The sequence below is a fragment of the Oryctolagus cuniculus genome, chromosome 9 (assembly GCF_051225735.1).
Source record: "Oryctolagus cuniculus isolate XC-2025 breed Fujian yellow rabbit chromosome 9, ASM5122573v1, whole genome shotgun sequence".
In the NCBI taxonomy this organism is placed as follows: Eukaryota; Metazoa; Chordata; class Mammalia; order Lagomorpha; family Leporidae; genus Oryctolagus; species Oryctolagus cuniculus.
Window position 1 is genome coordinate 106,519,657 of NC_142875.1, and position 23,559 is coordinate 106,543,215.

The 23,559-nt window shown below is 53.0% G+C and overlaps 1 protein-coding gene across 9 annotated transcripts in view; it reads right to left on the reverse strand.

Moving 5' to 3' along the window:
- Nucleotides 1-1,675: 1,675 nt before the first annotated feature.
- TEAD4 (TEA domain transcription factor 4) overlaps nt 1,676-23,559 on the reverse strand; it is an 89,623-nt gene continuing 67,739 nt past the window's right edge. For 6 of the 9 annotated variants that reach the window (XM_089303805.1, XM_089303803.1, XM_089303804.1 and 3 more), the window contains 3 exons: nt 20,901-21,053; nt 20,722-20,831; nt 6,560-6,915 (listed from right to left, as the gene is read on the reverse strand). In XM_089303805.1, the coding sequence (XP_089159931.1) occupies nt 6,708-6,915; nt 20,722-20,831; nt 20,901-21,053 (471 nt within the window). In that variant the 3' untranslated portion in view covers nt 6,560-6,707. Of the gene's footprint in view, nt 2,476-6,559; nt 6,916-16,097; nt 20,832-20,900; nt 21,054-23,559 lie in introns of those variants that run through there. The other 3 variants (XM_051850233.3, XM_051850232.3, XM_070049368.2) reach the window with 2 other exon arrangements.

Here is a 23,559-nt window from a genome sequence, read left to right on the forward strand (position 1 = left end):
GTGAACTACAGTGTGGGAGAAAATAACGCAGCACCAAGTAGGAGGGCCACCGAAGACTCGTGTCTGGGTGTCTACTACTTATCTACGGCTGCCCAACAATCAGCACAGACTTGGGGGCATAAAACAACACAGGGTCAGCATCTCACCACCTCTGTGAGTCAGCCCCAGCCCAGCTTCACTGGGGTCTCTGCTCCAGATCTCACAAGGCTGTGCCAAGGTGTTGGCCAAGCTGCTCTCTGGAGCTCCACTGGCATTAAAAAAAAAAAAAAAAAAAAAAAAGAGTCAGCTTCCAAGCCCACTCAGGCTGAGGGCCCTGGCTTCTTGCTGGCTGGCTGCTGGGGGCTGTCTCCAGTGCTTAGCCACATGGGCTTTCTGAGTGTGCTGATTACGTCACCAAGTCCTAGAACAAGCCTGTTGGCAAGAGAGAGTCTTAGGGAACACAGAGTCACAGGGTGCCATTCCATCACCTGTGCCATAAGCCATTCCTGAGATGCCAGTCACAGGTGCCCATGCCCACAGGAGGAGGGCACTGCACAGAGGTGTGAGCTCCGGGAGTGCAAGGTCAAGGGCGCCCTGTGGGGTCCACAGGAGAGCAGATGGAGCATCTGCTAGCTACCCTGCAAGAGCAGTGTGGACAGAGGCGGGAGGTGGGGAAGGGGGCAGCAGGTTCAGGGCGAGGAAGTGCTGAACCCTGAGGATGAAGGTTCGGCAGGGGGAGACAGGGAGAGGGGCTCAGATTTTGGTACAGGCTGTTGGAGATTTGGCCTTTCTGCTTTTTTCACCCTATGTACTAGAAAAAAGAAATCTGCTCACTTATAGAAATATGAATGGCAAACAGGTAAACTTTGTTTTATATATATATTTACATATATATAATTGAATACATTTCCTCCGAAAGTGTGATCTCTTTTTTAAGATTTATTTACTTATTTGAAAGACAGAGAGAGAGAGAGAGAGGTATTGATCTTCCATTCACTGGTTCACTCCCCAAATAGTCACAACAGCCAGGGCTGGGCCAGGCCAAAGCCAGGAGCCAGGAGCCTCATCTGGATCTCCCACATAGGTGCAGAGGCCCAAGCACGGGGGCCAGCCTCCACTGCTTTCCCAGGCACATTAGCAGGGAGCTGGATCAGAAGTGGAGCAGCTGAGACTCCAACAGGCGCCGATATGGGATGTCAGAGTCACAGGCAGCAGCTTAACCAGCTACACAACACTGCCAGCTCCAAGCCTGGTCTCTTTAAAGAGCAGATGGTTGAGGTACATACACAGACACTAGTCTGAGTGGAGTCTTGAAGATAACAGTGAGAAACAAAATAATATCTCCGTTGGAAAATGCAGAGGATGCTCTAATGGCCAAGACTGTTCCAGGAGAGAGGAGAGAGCCAAGGCTGCCACTCTGAAATTTCAATCGAAGCCTAGGGAATGCAGTAGACTTGAGTGAAACAAAATCGTGCTTCTGTCAATAAAATGACCAGAGGATGATGGCTGATAAGACACTCAAGGACTGGACAAGTGAAGACAGCATGTTTGTAACCTTGGCCACAGTGGCCGGGATCACAGTAGATTTATCTTTATTTGGGACACAGAAACATTTGTTATTATTATAGTTAAACCATATGGAGCATAGTACAAAGGGACTACAAAAAGCTTGTGGAAAATGGAATTTAAAGACAAGTTTCTTTTCTAAGATTTATTTATTTAATTGAGAGGCAGAGTTACAGAGAGAGAGGCAGAGGCAGAAGCAGAGAGAGAGATTTTTTCCATCCTGTGGTCCACTTTCCAAATGGCCACAATGGCTAGGGCTGGGCCAGGAGCCAGGAACCTCATCTTGATCTCCCACATGGGTGCAGGAGTTCAAGTACTTGGGCCATCCTCTGCTGCTTTCCCAGGTGCATTAGCTGGAAGCTGGATGGGAAGTGGAGCAGCCAGGACCAGAACCAGCACCCTTTTAGGATGCCAGCATCATAGGTGGTAGCTTTGCCCACTATGCCGCAGTGCCCAACCCGACAAGTTTATTTTCATACAAAAAATTTTGAAATTCATGTATATGGGGCAAGGTCTTCAAAAAGGTCATGGAAAACACATATTTTAAGAAAATCTATGAATGGATTTCATATTTTTTGTACCAAAATAAACTCAACTCTCTGCTTTTATTACTTGAGAGACAGGATGAGAGAGCACCTACATGCTGGTTCACTCTCCAAATATCTGCAACAAACGGGGCTGGACCAGGGCGAGTCAGGAGCTGAGAACCTGTCCAGGCCTGCCATGTGAGCAGCAGGGATCCAAGTCCTTGAGCCGTCACCACACCACTGCCTCCCTCGGTGTGCATCAGCAGGGAGCTGGAGTCAGAAGTCGGAGCCAGGAATCAAACCCGGGCACTCTGGGCTCATCTTGCATTTCCATTTTCCATGAATTTTTTGAAGTCCTCATATATCTTGAAGTTGTTTTTATGCAAGAAGAAGCGATTGCTAGCTATAAGGAGAGAATAAAAGTTAGGAAGCTAGCAGTTACAAAGAGGGGAACAAAATGCAAACCTTTTATAGTAGGAAATTATTTTTTGAAGTAGTAGAGCTGGAGTTAAATTGGACGCATCGATGTGCACTCACTCTCTGGCTGTCTCATGGGAAGGCATGAGAAGCGCTTGGAAGCAGAGGTTGCTTGCTTCAAGTTCTCATGTGGATAATGTGATTCACACCACGCGCACCCAGACATGGGTCCCTGATAACATCACTACTTAAAGAAACCAGGGCTCCCTGGAGAGCAGCTAGCTCCATGCCCAGTTCCAAGAAAAAATCAAAGTAGACCTAAATCTGCTAACCGATGCTGGCTGCCCGTTAGTTTCCGAAGATGTCTGCGGTAGTTGAAAAGGGACGGGGTTGGCACTGTGGCATAGCAGGAAAAGCCGCCGCCTGTGCATACGGATGCTGGTTTGTGTCTGGCTGCTCAACTTCTAATCCAGCTCCTTGCTAATGGCCTGGGAAAGCAGTGGAAGATGGCCCAAGTGTTTGGGCCCCTGTACCCACATGGGAGACCCAGATGGAACTCCTAGCTTCAGCTTAGCCCAGCCCTGGCCATTGCAGCCATCTGGGGAGTGAACCAGCAGATGGAAGATCTTTTTCTCTGTCTCTCTCATCTCTAGGTCTCTGTAACTCTGACTTTTAAATAAATAAATCTTAAAAGAAAAAAGGAAACAAAGGAAAAGGGACACAGTCAAGAAAAAACAGTACTTTGACAATCTGAGGATCACAAAGAAGACACAAATTCTGTGGAAAGCCTTAGTTGGTGATATATTGGATATGGGTTACATTAAAAAGAAGTCTGTGTTCACAGTTCAAACCATGCTCAAACCACAGCCAAGGCTTGGTCATTACCTAAGCTGTGAACTTCTTGTCCTTCTACCAGGCAGTGGATTTAAGAGACACCAGGGATGACAGTTGCACAGTCCTCCCGCAGTGTCCACGGGGGTTGGTTCCAGAACCTCTACCTCCCCCCCACCCCCACCCTGTGGGGAGCAACTCGGACTAGACTGTTACTGGAATTAAGACTTATTCTATGCATCTGCTCTCCCACAATATGGCGCTGGGAGGAGTGAACAGCTTCTACACAGCTGCCTCCAGTTCAACCAATAAACTGTAGGAGCTGATCCTGCTCCTGATTGGAGGAGAGCAGCGTACTCGGCGTGTGGGTAGCAGAGTTGGGATTGGTGGAAGAGGACTATAAAGGAGGAGAGAGACAACATGCACCAGGAACATCTATCTGAAGGAACACCTGTGCAGCCCCCGAGAGAGCCGGCCGGCGGTGTGCCACTCCCCCGCGGAAGTGGGGAAAGTGGCAGGGGGAACCGCCCTTCCACGGAGGTGGAAGGGTCGGTAGCCAACCCGGGAAGAACCAGCAGCAAACCCGGGGAGGGCCGAGCAGACAAAAGAACAGCGCAGGGTCCTGTGTCGATCCTCCGAGAAGAGGGGGAGCGACATAATGGTGCCGTGACTTGGATAGGAAACCTAGGCAGGGTTCAGTGTCGTTCCTCCACGAAGAGGGGGAGTGACACCACCCCTGCCACCTCACACATCCAATCTGTGGATGCTCAAGTCCCCTGTATACAGTGACAGAATTTGTAGATAACCTAGGCACACATTCCCATATATTCTATTATTAAATTTTATATGAAAGGTGGAGAAAAAGAAACAGACAAACATCTTTCATCTGCTGCTTCATTCCCTAAATACCCACAACAGCCAGGGCTGGGCCAGGAACTCAGTCTGGGTCTCCCTCGTGGTTGGCCTCCTGGTGCGCTCATTAACAGGAAGCTGGATTGGAAGTGGAGCAGCCAAGAGTCAAATCAGGCAATATGGCATACGGGTGTCTCAAGCAGCATTCAAGATGCTGCACCAAATGCCAGCCCCAATCTACTTTCCAAGGTACTGAGAAATAGAGCAGCCTGTCACATTAGACAGGGAATATTAACTTAGTGTTTAGATGAAGTTCGGTGGCCAAACACTTAAGGAAATCAAATTAGATGTATAAACTGAGACTTACACTTTGTGATTAATATTTAAAATCTTGAATTAAATGCTTAGTGTCTAAGATTTTGTTAGCTTCCTAAGTCTGCCCTAGACAGATGTTAGATGTCTGAAGTGCTTAATCACAGTTGAAACAGCCTAAGCTAATGTAATTAATCAAGCTCGTAAGTGATATGAACTGTTTAGAGAATGTATAAGCTCACTGAGCATTCAGTAAAGAACAACTGAAGGAGAGTTCACATTCGTTCTATGGGCTGAGTAACGGGATGTGTAAATTGAGTGTAACAAAGTAGTCTTTAAAATTTACAACTTCAATAAGTAGAAAAAGCTAGTAAAATACACCTTTTTTCATGCCTAAAATTCCATGCAGACCTTAAAAATTCAGTGGTGGTAGCGGGCTCTGTGGTTTGGGAGGTCAAGGTATCGCTGAGGATATCCATGTGCTAGCTGCCTAGCTACTCGGCTTCTGATCCAGCTTCCTGATAACGCGCCTGGGAAAGCAGGGGGGGAATCGGCCAAGCACCTGGGCCTCTGCCACCCACATGGGAGACCTGGAGGGAGTTCTGGGCTCCTGGCTTCAGCCTTGGCCAGCTGTGACCATTGCAGCCATCTGGGGAGTGAACCAGCAGATGGAAGAGCTCTCTCTGTCTTTCCCTCTTTTTCTGACACTAAGCCTTTTAAATAAATAAATAAATAAAAACAAATAAAGATTCCATGGTAGACATGGAACGAGTTCTCAGCTCCCAATTTCTGCCTGGTTGTTGTGGGCTTTTGGGGAGTGAACCAGTGGATGGGAGCTCTGTGTGTGTGTGTGTGTGTATGAGTGTGCATGCACGCACACGTGTGTCTGTTTCTTGTTGACTCTCAAATAAATAAAAAGATAATGTGGTTTTGCAGAAACTCTTTGAAGCCGCCTAGTCCATCTGTCTCAACCCACGTCCCCTCTGCTCCATCTGCAGAGGGGAGCAATTCATAGGACTGGGCACAGCCTGGGAGTGGAGCTTTGCAGCTGCTCATAAAGTCTGGGTTAGGGGCTGGTGCCATGACGCCAGTGTCCCATGCAGGTGCCCATTCAAGTCCTGGCTGCTCCACTTCCGCGACAGTTCCCTGCTACTCAACAGGGAAAAGCAGTTGAAGATGACCCAAGGGCAAGACCCAGCTTCAGCCTGGCTCAGTGCTGGCTGTTGTGGCCATCTGGGAATGAGTCAGCGGATGGAAGACTCCCCTCCCCGCCCCGCCTCTCTATAACTCCGTCTTTCAAATAAATAAATAAATAAATATTTTAAAAGATATATATAAATATATATATAAATGTTTTACAAATGTTCAATTCTATTGCTTTTTTTTTTTTTTTTTTTTTTGACAGGCAGAGTGGACAGTGAGAGAGAGAGACAGAGAGAAAGGTCTTCCTTTGCCGTTGGTTCACCCTCCAATGGCTGCCGTGGCCGGCGCACCGCGCTGATCCGATGGCAGGAGCCAGGTGCTTCTCCTGGTCTCCCATGGGGTGCAGGGCCCAAGCACTTGGGCCATCCTCCACTGCACTCCCTGGCCACAGCAGAGAGCAGAGAGCTGGCCTGGAAGAGGGGCAAACAGGACAGAATCCGGCGCCCTGACTGGGACTAGAACCTGGTGTGCCGGCGCCGCAAGGCGGAGGATTAGCCTTGTGAGCCGCGGCGCCAGCCTAAATATATATGTATAAGTTTTTTTACAAATGTTCAATCCTATTGCTTCTCAAACTGTGATGTGCGTGACAGTCGCCTGGTGTGCAGGGTGAGAGCAGTCCTCCCTCAGAAGCCCATGCAGTGTGGTCTTCACTGTGGGCACCATCCAGAGGCTCTTTCCCATCACCCCCATTAACGAGCTGGGTCAGCGCACTCTCTTGCATCCTCTCTCCTCGGGCAGCCGGGGTCTGATTTAAGGAAGCTCTGGTGGGGCCACTGAGCCCCATGTTCTTGACTCTCGCCCTCCCTCTGCTGATCTAGTGTGTGTGGCCTTGTTCTCCATCACAGGGGTCAGGTCCAAGATCCAAGGCTGAATAAAACAGAAGGCTGACCTGATTTTATTCATGTTGTGTGTGACTCCCTCCCCTACAATACAAGCTGCTGAGGGCAGGGGCCTTCATTTTATCCCTGGCACATTCCAGAAGCTAGAACCATGCCAGACACAATAGTGCTCAGTAGGTGTTTATGGGATGCACGAGGCCTGTTCAGGCTCTGGGCACTGGAGCCAGCCCTTGCAGGATTCCACAGCGGGGTCCAAACAGCGGTGAGTGTCTCGCTTCATCTCTTTGGTGCACACACACCCTTGCAGGCAGTCGAGATCTGGTGCCCCTTCCAGCTCCAGCCTGGCCATGGGATCACACAGAGTCCAGACCAGAGAGACTGTGCCTTGCCTGAGGCCAGTGGAGGACATAAAATCAGAGGAGGGAACAAAGCAGAGGGCCAACAAACAAAATCCGGACGCCCAAGAAGCCACAAGGGGAATGCGATCAGTTGCCAAGGCAGAGAGCAGAAGCAAATATCAAAGCCAGGGACTACAGCCAGGAATCCCAGACCCAGCGAGATGAAGCAAAAGAGCAAGTGGGCTGATTCTATCTGGGGAGGGGCCCGGCGTCCCGGAGCAGGCATTTGAGGCTTGCTTTCATGTGCCTCCAGGGCGGTCTGGGGTGGGTCAGGGGGATTAAAGGGGGCCACAGGTGGAATGGGAAAGACGGCGTTTCCTGGGGCTCTTGGTTTTCTGTTGGGGAGGCAGCCTGTGCTCTTAGAAGTCACAGGCAGGCTTCAGCTCCCAGCTTCCTGGCTATGACCTGCAGCAGGTTACTATTGCTTGCTGTTAGAAGGTGCAGAGCCTTAATAAGCGGCTTAACATCAGAAGTCCGCTTCTCTCCAATCACGGCAGAATGGTCGTTGGCACGCACCAGCCACAAAGGGTTTGCGCCAGAATTGGTAGGGATTTCGAGAAAGAGACTGGAAAGAAGTCAGCAAAGTAGCTGGAGGAAAAGCAGGCTGAGACCCGTGCCAGACTTCAGAAGTTCTCTGCCTGGCCTCCAGGGAAAGGAGCTGCGAAGAGAAGCAGATCCCTTTGATACCAAGAAAGCAGAGCTCCACGGTCACAAGACACTCAGCAGACTTGCGACTGCGCCATCTGATGATGACCCGATTACTGCTAGCAGGGGACGGCTCGTGTGCCAGCTGGCACACTCCTGTCCCCTCCGACATCGCGACTGTCTAATTCGGACTTCCCTTTATTCTCTACACTCTCCTGGAGCTCCCAGCACCCCCACAGAAATACAAGTGCGGCACGCAAAAGGTGAGGGTGCTTTGATTGCTGCAAAGCATTTTCTACGCGCTGGGACGTCCTGGAGCCCCTGCCAACTCTCCCAGCAGCAGCAGGCAGAGCCTGCACTTTCCCGCCCTGCTGTTGCGCCTGCATCCACCTCATCTGCATCCATACTCTCCTCCTAAGTAATGGCACCAGATCCCAGGAATCTAAATACCAATCTGGGTGCCAGTGAATCCTGACTCCAACTGTGACCTCTCCCTTTCCATCCGGAGCCCTATGTCCAGCTGCTGTGTGACCTGTCCACTTGAGTGTGTGACAGATAGCTCAACCTTCATGTTGATCTCCATCCACAAACTTGCTCCTTCCAGGCCTTTCCCATCTATGTAAATTGACTGGAACCAAGTCTGAGCCAGGCCAGAGCCAGGAGCCAGATGCTCCAAGTGGGTCTCCCACATGCGTGGCAGGAGAGAGCCCAGGTGTGTGTGTGTGTGTGTGTGTGTGTGTGTGTGTGTGTTTGGACAGGCAGAGTTACACAGAGAGAGAAACAGAAAGGTCTTCCTTCCATTGCCCCCCCCAAAAATGGCCGCTATGGCCAGCATGCTGCGCCCATCCGAAGCCAGGAGCCAGGTGCTTCCTCCTGGTCTCCCATGCGGGTACAGGGCCCAAGCACTTGGGCCATCCTCCACTGCCTTCCCGAGCCACAGCAGAGAGCTGGCCTGGAAGAGGAGCAACCGGGACAGAATCCGGCGCCCCATCTGGCACTAGAACCTGGGGTGCCGGCGCCGCAGGTGGAAGATTAGCTTAGTGAGCCATGGCACCGGCTGAGAGCCCAGGTATTAAAAGGGCCATCTTCCGCTGCTTTCCCAAGTGCATTAGCAGGAAGCTGGATCGGAAGTAGGACAGCCAGGACTGGAATGGGCGCTCTGATATGAGATGCTGGTGTTGCCTAACCCACTGTGCCACTGGTGCCTGCAGTTAGTTTGAATTCCTCACTTTCCCATACCCCTACATCTGAGTTATCGGCATGTGGTGAATTCTTATCTCTAAAACATCTCCAGGTTCACCCACTTTCTCTCATCTCCACCACTATACCCTGGCCCAGAGCACAAACAGCTCCCACCTGGATCAAGCCTCCTGCTGGAGCCTTTCTGTCCTAAAACCTGACTCCATACCACAGCCAGTGATCTTATACTGACTTTTAAAATAATCAAGGTTTAGTGATTAGTCATTTGCAATATAGATTTTTTTAAGATTTATTTATTTGAAAGGCACAGCATCAGAGACAGATCTTCCATCCGCTGCTTCACTCCCCAAATGCCCTCAACAGTTGGCGTCACTTGCTGCCTCCCAGGCTGTGCATTTGCACAAAGCTGGAGTGGGGCGTGGAGCCAAGACTTGAACTCAGCACTCTGATGTGTTGTGGGTGTCCCAGATGGCATCTTAACTACTGTGCCAAATGCCCACTCCAGGGTTCCTCCCACGCCCCAAGATGAAATCCCACGGGACAAAGAACACAGAAGAGAACAGTCACAAAAACTCAGCTGAAGGGCTAAGGTTAACCCAGTGCCTACGACATGGGCACCCCGTACAGAGCTGGTTTCAGTCCCGGTGGCTCTACTTCCAATTCAGCTCCCTGCTATTGCACCTGGGAAGGCAGTGAGGATGGCCCAGACGCTTAGGCCCCTGCATTCACATGGGAGAGCCAGATAGAGTGCAGGGTCCTGGCTTCAGCCTGGTCCAGCCCTGGCCATTTTGGCCACTTGGGGAGTGAACTGGTGAACACAAACTGTGTGTTTGTGTGTGTGTGTGTCTCCCTCTCTCTCACTCTGCCTTTCAAATAAATACAATAACTCTAAAAACAAAAACAAACTTAGCTGAATCCTGACCCAGCAAAAGCCAAAAAGGTGACTCATCCCAGCAAAGTCAAGAAGTGGTGTCACAAGGTGTCTGAGGAAAAGGAGGGAACCTCAGGGCTCACACGGGAGGGTTGCCCCAACTGAGCTAGGAAGAGCCAGGTCTCTGCATGCTCCCCTTGCCTCCGTGCCCCGGGGCCGGCCCCTCCCAGCCCAGGCCAGTGGAGGGGGTCTCTCCAAGGGAGAGGGCACCAGGAGCAGCTAACAGGAGAGAGGGTTAGCGAAGGCCCACCTACTGAGCGTTGAGATGCCCCCAGCCCTTTTCTACTGCTTCACAGCCTGCTGGCCCCCCAACAGCTCCCCCAAGCAAGGAATGGGGAGCCCTTTCCCTGGAATCCACCGAGCGCAGGAGGGCGCTCCCTACAGAAACCCACTCCCAAAACAAGCTCACCAGGGGGCCAGCGTGCAGCCCAGCCTCCAGCACCTGCCTGGAGTCTCCCATTGCTTTTACTTATTTACGTTAAAGATTTGTTATATTTACTTGGAAGGCAGAGTTACAGCGAATGAGGAGAGGGAGAGAGAGCTCTTCCTCCCACTGGTTCCCTCCCCAGATGGCTGCAACAGTTGGGGCTGGGCCAGGGTGAGGCCAGGAGCCTGGAGCCCCATCCAGGTCTCCCACGTGGGTGGCAAGGGTCCAAGCACTTGGGCCATTACCTTTTGCCTTCCCAGGTGCATGAACAGCCAGTTGAATCAGAAGCGGAGCAGCCAAGACTTGAGCAAGTACCCACATGGGGATGCCAGCATTGCTATGCCACAATGCAGGCGTCTACTTATTTATTTACTTTTAAATACTGTATTTATTTATTTGGAAGGCAGAGTTGCAGAGAGATCTTCCATCCACTGGTTCACTCCCTATATGTCTGCAATGGCTGAAGCTCAGCCAAACTGAAGCCAGGAGCCTGTAACTCCATCTGGGTATCCCATATCAGCACAAGTCCCCAAGGGCTTGGGCCATCTTCTGCTGCTTTCCCAGGCCCATTAGCAGAGAGCTGGAACCTGAACCAGCGCCCATATGGTGATGCCAACATTGCAGATGGCAGCTTAGCCAACTGTGCCAACACTGGCCCTCACTATTTTTTTTTTTTTTAATATTTATTTTGGGCCAGCTCTGTGGTGTAGTAAGCTAAGCCTCCGCCTGCAATGCCGGCATCCCATATGGGTGCCGGTTCGTGTTCTGGCTGTTCCTCTTCTGACCCAGCTCTCTGCTATGGCCTGGGAAAGCAGTAGAAGATGGCCCAAGTGCTTGGGCCCCTGCACCGACGTGGGAGATCAGAAGAAGCTCCTAGCTCCTGTCTTTGGATCAGCTCAACTCCGGCCATTACGGCCATTTGGGGAGTGAACCAGCAGATGGAAGACCTTCCTGTCTCTCCCTCTCTCTGTAACTCTGCCTCTCAAATAATATATATATATATATATGTATATACAAATATATATATATGTATGTCAGATATAGAGAAGGAGAGACAAAGAGAGATCTTCCATCTATCAGGTCGCTACGCAGATCGCCACAATGGACGGTGCTGGGCCAGGACGAAGCAAGATCCTAGAGCCTGGAGCTTCTTTCAGATCTCCCAGGTGGGTGGCAGGGGCCCAGGTATGTGGACCATCATCTGCTGCTTTTCTATGCCATTAGCAGGGAGCTGGATTGGAAGTGGGGTATGAATCGATGTCCATATAGGATGCGGGTGTCACAAGCAGTGGCTTTACCAGCTATACCATAATGCCTGCCTCTATTTATTTTTTTAGAAAGATTTATTTGAAAGGCAGAGTGACACAGACAGATTATCGCATCTGCTGGTTCACTCCCTAAATGCCTGCAACAAACCGGGCTGGGCCAGGCCAAAGTCAGGAGTCAGGAATTCCATCTGGGTCAGCCACATAGGTGGCGGGGTCCAGGTACTTGAGCCATCCTCTGCTATCTTCCCAAATGCATTAGCAGGGAGCTGGATCCAAAGCAGAGTAGCCGGGACTCGAACCAGGCCCTCTGATATGGGGGGTGGGTGTTGGCCTGCTGCTCCCATTGGCTTTTAGGGCCCCCTCTTAAGGACTTTTATGCAAAGATTTCAAACATTTTTCATACAAAGATAAATTTACCTTTGAATTCTGTTTTCCATGAACTTTTTGAAGTCCCCCCCATAAGCAGAAAAGCAGGGATTACCAGGCATCCAAAGAAAGGCTGGAACGTGCACCAAAAAAAAAAAAAAAAAAAAAAAAAAAAGACAAACAAACAAACAACAAAGGAACAGAGAAAAGCAGCTGGGGCAGAGGTGGAAGAAGAACCCCCTCCCCAGGGTCACTCCCATCCTCAGGTCAATGAAGATGCTGCCTCCAGCCAATGAGGACAGTATACACCTCCAGGAGCCCACCTGAATATTTTTTGAAATTTATTTATTTGAAAGGCAGAGAGACAGACAGATACACACACACACACACACACACACAGAGGAGAAAGAGAGAGAGAGAGAGAAACCTTCCATCTGCTGGTTCACTCCCACATGGGTACAATGGCCAAGGTTGGGCCAGGCAGAAGGCAGGAGCTTGGAACTCCACTTGGTTCTCCCACATTGGGGGCAGGGGCCCAAGTACTGGGTCATCTTCTGCTGCCTTCCCAGGTGCACCAGCAGGGAGCCGGGTTACAAGTGGAGCAGCCAGACTCTCAAACAAGCACTCCAGTGTGGGATGCCGGGGGCTGCACAACGCCAGCCCCTCAGATGTGTGGAATCATTTCCCCGCTCAGCACCCCTGTGATTGCTCGAGAGACCCCCGCCCCAGACCTTATCAGAGAAGCCTTTGATGACCACCCATCCCAGAAGGTCCCTGCTAGGGGTTGAGTAGGATTTATCCCCAACAAAGCTCATGTTACAATTTGGTCCCCGACACAACCATATTGAGGTAGTAGGGGCCTTTATGAGACATTTGGGGTCATGAGGGTTCCACCCCCATGAAGGGGTTTTCTCCCAGGACTAGGTCACCTCTGCCAGGAGTTCAGCCCCCTCTTTATTTCCAGCGGCACCTGCTCGCCACACTCACGCATGCTCTCACCATTCGACACCAGCCACCATGTTGGGGTGTCACACGAGGCCCTTGCCCAATGCAGGCGCAGAATCTGAAGCCTTCCAACCTCCAGAACCATGAGCTAAGAGCAGGTCCTTACCTAGTGGGTAGGCTGCCCGAGTCCCACATGGCTCCAGCCTCCAGCTTCCTAACTAATGCAGACGCTGGGTGGCAGCAGTGATGTCGAAAGTGACTGGGTTCCTGCCACCCACCTGGGAAACCTGGATGGAGTTCCAGCTTAGAGCTTTGGCCTGGCCCAGTCGCAGCCACTGTGGAAGTGTGAGGGAGTGAACCAGTGGATAGTAACACCCACGCGCTCTCTGTCTCTCAAATAAATAAAGAAAAATTTATAAGAGAACCATGAGCTAAATAAATGTCTTTCTTGTGTGTATAAAATACCCAGTCTCCGGCACGGTTACAGCAACAGAAAATGAAGCAGCAAACCTTTTCTGTAGAGGGACTTAAAATCAATATTTGAGGCTTTTCCGGGCCATCTGTGGTCTCTTTTGCAATTACTCAGCTCTGCCCTGGTAGCACAAAAGCAGCCACAGGAAATGTGTACACAAGCGACTGTGGCCGCTCCATTGATGGGCACAGAACCCTGAACATTATATCATTTTCATGGGCCACAAATGTCACACTCCTTTTGATTTCTTTCCAATCATTTAAAAACACAGACACCATTCTTGCAGCCTAACACAGTGGCACTGAGGGTTAGCTACAGATTGGGATGTCTACATCTCGTAGCAAAGCCTGGTTCAGTACCAGCTACTGTGCATCGCATCCAGCTCCCTGCTAACATGCTGGGAAGGCAGCGGTGGATGGCCCAAGTGCTTGGGCCCCTGCTGCCCATGTGGGAGACCCGGATGGAGTTCCTGGCTCCTGGCTTTCACTCTGCTTTTCAACTCAATAAATCTTCAAAATTAAAAAAAGGGGACCAGCATTGTGGTGCAGCAGGTTAAGGCTCTGCCTGCAGTACCGGCATCCCACATGGGTGCCAGTTTGTGTCCTGGTTGCTCCTTTACCAATCCAGCTCTCTGCTAATGGCCTGGGAAAGCAGCAGAAGACGCCCAACTGCTTGGACCCCTACACCCACATGTAAGACTTAGAACTTCCTGGCTTCAGCCTGGTCCAGTCCCAGCTATTGTGGCCTTTTGGGAAGTGAACCAGCAGATGAAAGACTGTCTCTCTTCCCTCTCTGTTAACTCTACCTTCCAAATAAATAAAATTTAAAAATAAATAAATAAATAAGGCCAATGCCGTGGCTCACTAGGCTAATCCTCCGCCTGTGGCGCCGGCACTCCAGGCTCTAGTCCTGGTTGGGGCGCCGGTTCTGTCCCAGTTGCTCCTCTTCCAGTCCAGCTCTCTGCTGTGGCCCGGGAAGGCAGTGGAGGATGGCCCAAGTCCTTGGGCCCTGTACCCGCATGGGAGACCAGGAGGAAGCACCTGGCTCCTGGCTTCAGATCAGCACAGCCATTTGGGGGGTGAACCAACAGAAGGAAGACCTTTCTGTCTGCCTCTGTCTAACCCTGCCTGTCAAAAAATAAATAAATAAATAAATAAAACAAAACAAACCATTCTTAGCTCCTGGGCTATACAAAAACAGGCAGTGGGCTGGATTTGGCCAAACTGTGTTCTGACACATCCTGCTTTATTTTCATTACAGCAATAATCCGCTTCCTGTTGTCTTCTTGCTTATCTACCTTTGTTACTTGCTAAGTTACAAGCGTTCGTTGTAAGTCCCCTGCTAGAATGGAAGTCACAGGAGAGCAAGGGCCCTTGCACTGGGATGGGCGTTCTCTGTAGTTACAACACCGCTTAGTACACCTACATCCCATATCAAAGTCCCTCATTCGAGTCCTGCCTCTGCTTCTAATCCAGCTTCCTGCTAACGCAGAGAGGAGCAGGTGAAGTACTCGTGTCCCTACCACCTACTGGGAAGACCCAGATGGAATTCGGGGCTCCTGCTTTTGGTCTGGCCCAGCCCAAGCTATTGTGGGCATCTGAGGAGTGAACCAGCAGATAGAAGATCTCTTTCAAAATAAAATGGAAAAAGACAAAAGACCCTTGCACTCTTCCCTGGCCTATGAGTACCTAGGATGGCACTTGGCGAACAGTATGTGCTGGATAAATGGTTGTTTATCAGGGACAACAACGGCATCCCGCACCCCGTCACTCCCCCAACCTTTCTTCTGGCTTCTTTCCCCTTCCTTGCCTCCCTCAATCCCCAGTCTTGTCTGCTCAGGGCCACCCAGGGCCTGAGAGCCACAGGCTCCAGTCCAGCAGGCCAGTTCTCCGTGCTCCTGATCTAAGAGTGAGGGGCACTGTAGGTCACTGGTCCAGCCCACAGCCCAGGCAGCAGGTGCTGAGGCTGTCACTGAGTCCCCCCTCTGATCCCCAAACTAGTCAAAATCGGTGTAGGAGAGCAGCGGACAGGTATTAAGTGCACACTAGCATTTCAATAAGGACTGCTGGCTGCACGCTGCATCCTATTCAGTATCACTGTAACTTTTCAGCATAAGGTAGTAGGGTTAGTGGCAAAAAGAAAAAAAAAAGTCACAGTTAACAGAGTCCAGAAAGGATTTCTTATTCCTCCAATGGGAGAATCCAGGTCCCTGTGGTGGAGACGGGAACACCAACCCTTTCAGGCACACGGAACCCAGCTCTCCGTGTGCAAGGGACCAGCTTCCCTGCAGAGGGAGGGTGCCCACAGAGGAAGGGGCGAGGTGGTGGGCAGGCACACGCGTTCCCAGGCCATATGACGGTATTCACTTCAGTTTACGCCATTCCCATGGCTGCCTGTGAGCCGGCCTGCCCCACCCCCCACCCCGCCCCGGGCCAAGTGCTAAAATCGAGGTCCTGGGACGCCTAGGGGGAGACCAAATCCTGCCAGCCCCTGCCGGAAGGTGTCCCTCTGCCCACTCTTCAACTCCAGGGTTTTTTTGTGTTCATTAGTTGCTTCTCATGTATGCAATTCTATGCTTCCTGAAACGCTGCACTCATAGCTCCTGGAGCCCAAACTGGGAGATGCCAAAAGACTGCCCTAACCAGAGGGGCACTTGTTCTTGGATAGCCCCAAGGATGCTGGCCTGAACTCCTTGTTTGGAGGCACCCGAGTTGGGGGGGGAGTTGTCTGGATGGTGAGGGGTGCCAATTTTGGCCTGCCCTGGGCCAAGGTGTGACCCCTTTGTAATTTCCAGCCAAGCCCACTAGGCAGCGTGGGTGGCCTGAGCTGCCCTGCATTCCCGGGGTGGGGGCAGCTCAGATGCACCCAAGGCGTGGAGCTCTGTCCTTGCCATACAAAGAAACCACTCGCACCAGGGCCTTTGTGTCTGTAGCCGACTTTACTGAAGATCTGGAGAGACAAGGGGGTTTACAGAGCAAAAATACAAAAGCCTTTAGGTTGAACACAGACATCGCGAGCTCAGAAAGACCCTCCGGCCACGGCCCCCTCCCAAGAAGGTACCTGACCGCCTCCCCCACCCTGTCCTTTCTCAGGAAGTAGCACAGAAGTCAAATTCCTGACAGTTCTCTCCTCTGAGCAGGTCAATCTCCCGTGTGTCTGCCATTCCTTTCCAGAACTTTCCCTGGGCCTGTCTGCCCCTACTGGACCACAAGTTCATCTTCCCAATTCAGAAACTTCCTCCCCCTGGCCTCTGAGACCAGGGTGCCGCCACCCAAGGCCTTGGCTCACCTCCAGGGAGGGGCCCCACAGGAGAGCTTGTGTGAGTGCCTCGGGGCCCGGCTCACACACCTCAGGACCAAGCCTGCCCCCCCTCCTAGCAGCAAAGTCAGAGCCACTTATTCCCACTTCATAAATATAGTTCTGAAGGTTTCCAGAGGGTAAGTCATGCCCCCAAGGTCACATGACACAGAAGAGGCCAATTCGGTCCTAAATCGGCCTGGTTCGTATTCTTGAGAACTCAGATGTAAAGTCTTTGGTTTTCACTCTCGGAGCTAAGGAAACAGATCATGTAAGAAGGGGGCAAGCACAGTGACAGGGACTACACCTGCCCCCAAGGTGAAATCCTACGCCGCTGCAGCCAGGTGAGAGCCATGCACCTGCTCAGCCGATGCCCGCTGTGCCCAGGACAGGGAGCAGGCGAACAGGATACAGACGCCTGGGTGAGGCCACATCATGGCAGCCCCTCGCTCCCCACTCAGCTGGCCTCATTCCCAAAAGAATTACACACACACACTCAGCCCAAACCCCTTGTAGGGAAATCATCCCACTGAGGTTCACTGGTAGAATCTGCTTGGCCATCCTGAGATCCTACGAGATGCCATGTCTTCCTGTTCCTGTCTCCACCCCCACCACCACATGACCTGTCAACTCTCCATCATGGTGAGGGTGGGGTGGGGGTGGGGAGAGCTGGCTATCTCTAGAGGGCCAGGGCCCTTCCCCACCTGGCAGATCCGCACAAGGCGGACTGCACTGCCTTGGGCACACTCACTCTATCTCATCAAGTGTTCACCGAGCACCTGCTGGATTCCAGACGCAGTGCTCGGTTTACGTGAAGTAGCAGGAAAGGAAAAGCAGACGCCGAGGCACAGTTACAGGAGCTTCTCCGCAGTCCACGGCAGCCCCAGGGTTGCTCTCTGAAAGTCAGATCACAGGCAGGCATTTGGCCCAGTGGTTAAGATGCTCCACGTCCCACACTGGAGGGCCCAGGTTCAATAACCGGCTCTGGTTCCTGACTCCAGGCTCCTGCTAACGCAGACCCTGGGAGGCAGAGGTGAAGGCTCAAGTGATGAGCTTCCTGCTACCCACGTGGGAGACCTGGATTGAGCTCCTGGTTGTCTTGGGCATTTGGGGAATAAACCAGTAGATGTAAGTTCTCTCTCAAGTAAATCTATACCATTTTTTGAGTAATAAAACTAAGACCAGATCTACGAATCTCCCCTGCTCAACTTCCAGGACTTCTGGTGACACTGAGTGAAGTTGAAAGTCCTAACCACGAGGGGGTGGCCGAGGGACACAGGGAGACTAAGTCACCTGCTTCTTTCATGCGTTCTGCCTGCCTCAACCCCTGCGTCACTCACTCTGCATCCCACCTACTCACTGCACCCAGGACACAGCTGTGCCCTCCCCTCCCAGGGCTGCCTCTTGTCCTTCAAATGCCATCACGGCTGGTAACCCTCCACCTACCCTAGCGCCTGCCCAATTCCTGCCTGGCACTTGCCACAACCTGCAAGTGTCTCATTCGCTGGCACACTCCCCCAAGGTCCAGTCTGTCCTGCTGGCGAACATACTCCCAGCTCTAACTCAAAGCAGAAGTTGGACAAAATATTGACTAAGTGAATGAACAGACGCGTTCACCAGTCAGGAAAGTGAGCCGATGTCTCTGCACATCTCTAAAACAAGGCTGGCGGGGGACCTGTGCGTTGAGGCCCCTGGAATGCGGCTGACACAGCTGGGCGTGCCTAACCCTTCTGCAGGAGCACTGGCTCTGGAAGAACGTGTCACAGACGGCCCAGCCCGTGGGAGAGGTGGGGGAGATCACTCCTGGCCAGGGGTCCTGCAGGGAGGAGGTGCCAGAGGCAGCGGGTCAGGACAGGAGGGAGGGACCAGGTCTCGGCTCCCAAGGCCCCAAGGCTCAGGTCCGCACTGTCCTGCTGTGGCTGACTTCCTCGGGGTCAGGCTGCTGAGGTGGGCTCTTCACTCGCAGCCAACACCTGTGCTGCCCTCCACCCACGCAGAGAACCAAAGGACATCTGCTCACTGGGTGCACGTGTCCCTGGCGGTCAGGGTGCTGACTGCTGCTGCCAGTCAAGGGTGAGGGGGTGGGTGCTGTGGGTTTTCCTACTCCAAACAGCCCACAGGAATAGGTGTGGGTGAGCAGAGAGGCCAGGGAGGGGTGGGGATCCTTCCGCAAACACCAGCCCACCTGTGGACGTGAGAGAACTCATTGCCTGCCCAGACACTCAGCCCAGGCTCCCTGGGGCCCATGGCCCATCTTTAAAAAAAATTTTTTTGTATTTATTAATTTTTTATTATTGATTTAAAAGGCAGATAGGCAAGGAAGATCTCCCATCTACTGTTTCATTCTGCAAAAGCCCTCAACAGCAGAGCTGGGCCAGGCCAAAGCCAGGAGGCTAGAACTCCATCTGGGTCTCCCATGTAGGTGTCAGGGATCCGGGTACCTGAGCCATCCTCTGCTGCTTTTACCATTAGCAGGGAGCTGGGCGGGGAGTGGAGCAGCTGCCTCCCAGGGTGCACGTTAGCAGGGAGCTGGATAGGGAGCAGAGCTTGGACTGGCCCCAGGCACCCTGATACAGGATGTGAGCATTCCATGCCCCTCTCAGCCTGTTTGGACAGAAGCTGGGCCTCCATCTACCGTGCAGTGGTGCTGTCTGGCACAGGGCTGAACAGCAGTGCTGGGCTGTGAGGCTTCTTTCCCCGTCCAGGAGGCTGACGGCCTGCCTTCCTCCCACCTCCATGCCCCCACCTCTCCTATCTCTGCACACGAGCTGCTTCGAGAATCGGCTCACCCCACTCAACAGTTTTCCACTCTGACTCCTTAGTTAGACTGCAAGCTCCTACTAGCCAGAACAAGGCACATGTTATGCATCGAACACGAATATGTGCTCGGTGCTTCGCTAGGCACTGAACACACACGAGGTAGGTTATTGTGGTGATGCCCATTTTACAGATGGGGAAACTGAGGCAGAGAGAAAGTAAGTTAGCTTGTTGCAAGATCACACAGGTTTAGTCAGTGGCTGGTCTGATCCCAAGAGCCCTTATTCCTAACCACGACTCAGGAAAACCTCCCCTTATTTAAAAAAAAAATCTAATTTTCATATTCCCATTGAACATCTGGAGCACCAGGCACCCTTGTAGGTCTGTGGTTTCAATCCTCTGCCCTTGACCCAGCAGAGGATACCAGCGTCAGCAGGTGGCAGCAGCGAGCTGAGGGCGGGGAGGGTGCTCATCAGACCTGCTCTCAGCCTGTGTGCACCAGGCAGGTCCCAGCCTCTCTCTCCCCTCCTTCCACTTTACAGGGAAGAAAAGGTACCAAGGCTGGCAGGGCCCCCAGGCCATGGCAGCCTAACCTAAGGCCCCACTGGCTCTCTCAAGAGCAGCCAACCAAGCGGGGCCTAGGCGGGGTGCACTCCCTGCTCCTCATGCCCAGGGAGCAGAGAAACTGCCCGGTGTGCAGGCGCCAGACAGCCTAGGGCTGGCTCCAAGCAGGGCCCCAGCTCTGGGCACCCAGAAAACATCTGAACAGGGGCCCCCGAGGGCCACGGGCACGCCACACTGCAGACCGACCTCCTGATCTTCTCTGCCTTCAGATTGCCTGGGCTGCCTCTGCAGAGCCTGCCTGGGGCCCCCGGGGATCTGGAACCACGACCCCCAGCTGTGGCCACGGAGACGGCGATGGGGGAGACGGACGAGAACTCCTGGGAGAGCTCTGAGCTTGTCCCCTTCCGACACCTGTCACCTCCACACCTAAAACCCTAGGCCTGGTGGCATGGGCCGGCCGGAGGGGAGCAGCAGGGTGGCCAGGGAGCACAGAGGCAGTCACACACACAAGGCCGTGGGCGCCAGGGTCCATGCATGGATCTATCCTCGGGCCTCCCGGTGCAGCCGGCACCACAGCGCAGGGGCCATCGCAGCGGAGCTTCGGCGTTGGGCCAGGTTCCTGGCTGAGTCCGCCCGGAGTGCTGGCTTCAGACCTGCCCAGGGCCAGGGCCAGGGCCTCTCTGGGCACCACTTCCGGTCTGCCCACAGGCGGCCCTCAGCCCCTCCCGAGGCTCATACAGCCAGACCAGGTCCTCCGAAAATACACAACACCGTGGGTTTATTGGGGGTTGGGCACTGCAGGCTCAGGCACAGTCTGTTGCTGGGTAGGAAGAAGAGTCACGGCCACGCGGCTCGGCTCCCCTGTGGCACCTCCGCAGGCTGCCCCTGCAGGGCCCCTCCCCCCTCCCCGCTCCCTGCGTCTCACTCCTTCACCAGCCGGTAGATGTGGTGCTGAGCCCCGTGCTCACTGGCCGACACCTCGAAGACGTAGGCGATGCACAGCAAGGTCTCCTGTGTGTCCCTGTTGGTGACCACCTGCGGGTGAGACAGAGGTGAGGCACGCCATCGCGGCCGTTCCCGCCGGGCCCCACGGCGCCCACGCACCTGCAGGATGGTGAAGTTCTCCAGCACGCTGTTCATCATGTGCTTCTCGGGCAGGTGCTTCAGCTTGTGGATGAAGTTGATCATGTACTCGCAGAGCGGCGAGCGGTGGATGCGGTACGAGTAGTGGCCGTTCTCATAGCGAGCATACTCTGTCTGCAGGGGCCAGGGCGACAGCAGGGCCTCAGGACCCCTTCCCCTCCCACCCAGCTCTGCTGGCAAGCTCCACAACTGGTCACGGCTGAGTGGGAAGAAAGGGCAGGAGGCCTGGAGGCCCTCGAGCACACAACCGCCTCCTCAGGTTGGCGTACGCTAACCCATTAGGCTCCTCTCCTCTGCAGTGACAGGCAGACACCTGGGCCTGGAGGAGGCCTGAGAGGGACCCGGACTGGCAGCGGTAGACGGGATGGGACAGACATCTTGCAGTCCTGGCTGCACGCTAGGATAACACATGGGATTCTCGTGGCCTCTGGTAGGAATCACACAAAGCCACACACACACACACACACACGCGCGCGCGCGCGCGTGCGCGCACTGATGACATCTGAGCCTGACTGGTGGACCATATCACTGTAACTTCCTGGCTGTCAATATTAGACTCTAGTTACAGGAGATTATGACTGCATGAGGATCCACAAGGATCTCAAAGATTTGGGGGCCGGCATTGTGGTACAGCAGGCTGCTGTCTGCAACAAGGGCATCCCATGTGGATGCCAGTTGGAGTCCTGGCAGTACCACTTCTGATGCAGCTCCCTGCTAATGCATCTGGGAAAGCAGTGGGAGATGGCCCAACTACTTGCGCCACTGCACCCACACAGGAGGCCTGGGTGAAGCTCCTAGCTTTGGATCGGCCTGGCCTCAGCTGCTATAGCCATTTGGGATGTGAACCAACAGATCAAAGAACTCTGTCTGTCCCGCCCTCTCTCTCTGTATCTCTGCCTTTCAAATAAAGAAAAGAAACCTTAAATAAAAATGCAAAAGTTTGGGCCGGCGCCGCGGCTCACTAGGCTAATCCTCCGCCTAGCGGCGCCGGCACCCCGGGTTCTAGTCCCGGTCGGGGCGCCGGATTCTGTCCCGGTTGCCCCTCTTCCAGGCCAGCTCTCTGCTGTGGCCAGGGAGTGCAGTGGAGGATGGCCCTGGTGCTTGGGCCCTGCACCCCATGGGAGACCAGGAAAAGCACCTGGCTCCTGGCTCCTGCCACCGGATCAGCGCGGTGCGCCGGCCGTAGCGCGCCGGCCGCGGCGGCCATTGGAGGGTGAACCAACGGCAAAGGAAGACCTTTCTCTCTGTCTCTCTCTCTCTCACTGTCCACTCTGCCTGTCAAAAAAAAAAAAAAAAAAATGCAAAAGTTTAAGGAAGGGCACTTCAAAACATGTGTGAAAAAAATGAATAGTTTATGTTGTGGGGTCAGTACTGTGGTGTAGCAGGTTAAGCTGCTGGCTACAGTGCTGACACCCGCATCCTATATGGGCACTGGTGCATGTGCTGGCTACCCTACTTCTGATTCAGTGTCCTGCTAATGGATTGGGAAAAGCAAAGGAAGATGGACCAAGTATCTGGGCTCCTGGCTTCGGCCTGGCGCAGCACTAGCTGTTGCAGCCATCTGGGGAGTGAACCAGCAAATGGAAGATCAATCTCTCTCTGCCTCTCTGTAAGTCTTTCAAAATAAGAAAGAACATTATTTTTTTAAATGTTTATATTGGAATGTATACATAGGTTTTCCAAAATATGCAATTTCAATGAATTTTTGAAGTGCTCTTCTAAGTTGAGGTTTTTTTAAAATTGCTATCGTCCTCCGGTGCCGCGGCTCACTAGGCTAATCCTCCGCCTTGCAGCGCCGGCACACCAGGTTCTAGTCCCGGTCGGGGCACCGGATTCTGTCCCGGTTGCCCCTCTTCCAGGCCAGCTCTCTGCTGTGGCCAGGGAGTGCAGTGAAGGATGGCCCAAGTGCTTGGGCCCTGCACCCCATGGGAGACCAGGAGAAGCACCTGGCTCCTGCCATCGGATCAGCGCGGTGCGCTGGCCGCAGCGTGCCAGCCGCGGTGGCCATTGGAGGGTGAACCAACGGCAAAAGGAAGACCTTTCTCTCTGTCTCTCTCTCTCTCACTGTCCACTCTGCCTGTCAAAAAATAAAAATAAAAAAATAAATTGCTATTGTCAGGGCTGGCGTTGTGGCGTAGCAGGTAAAGCTGCCACCTGCAGTGCCGGCATCCCATATGGGTGCTGGTTCGAGTCCCAGCTGCTCCACTTCCAATCCAGCTCTCTACTATGGTGTGGGAAAGCAGTGGAAGGTGGCCCAGGTCTTTGGGCCCCTGCACCCATGTGGGAGACCCGGAGGAAACTCCTGGCTCCTGACTTCGGATTGGCATAGCTCTAGGTGTTGTGGCCAATTGGGGAGTGAATCAACAAATGGAAGACCCCCCCCCCCCACCGCGTAACTCTTACTTTCAAATAAATAAAATCTTTAATAAAAAATCGCTATCGTCAGCTTCTACCGACAATATGGAGAAGCCGTATGGAGATGGAGGTAAGTGGGGTTTGGGCACTGGTGGGGAGACTAAGGCCTGGCCAGGGTCAGATCCTTGAGGAAAGGGGGTATTTCTTCCTAGAACCGATCCCAGAACTAGGCTGGCATCTGGTTGTGCCTGACAGAGGGCCGGTT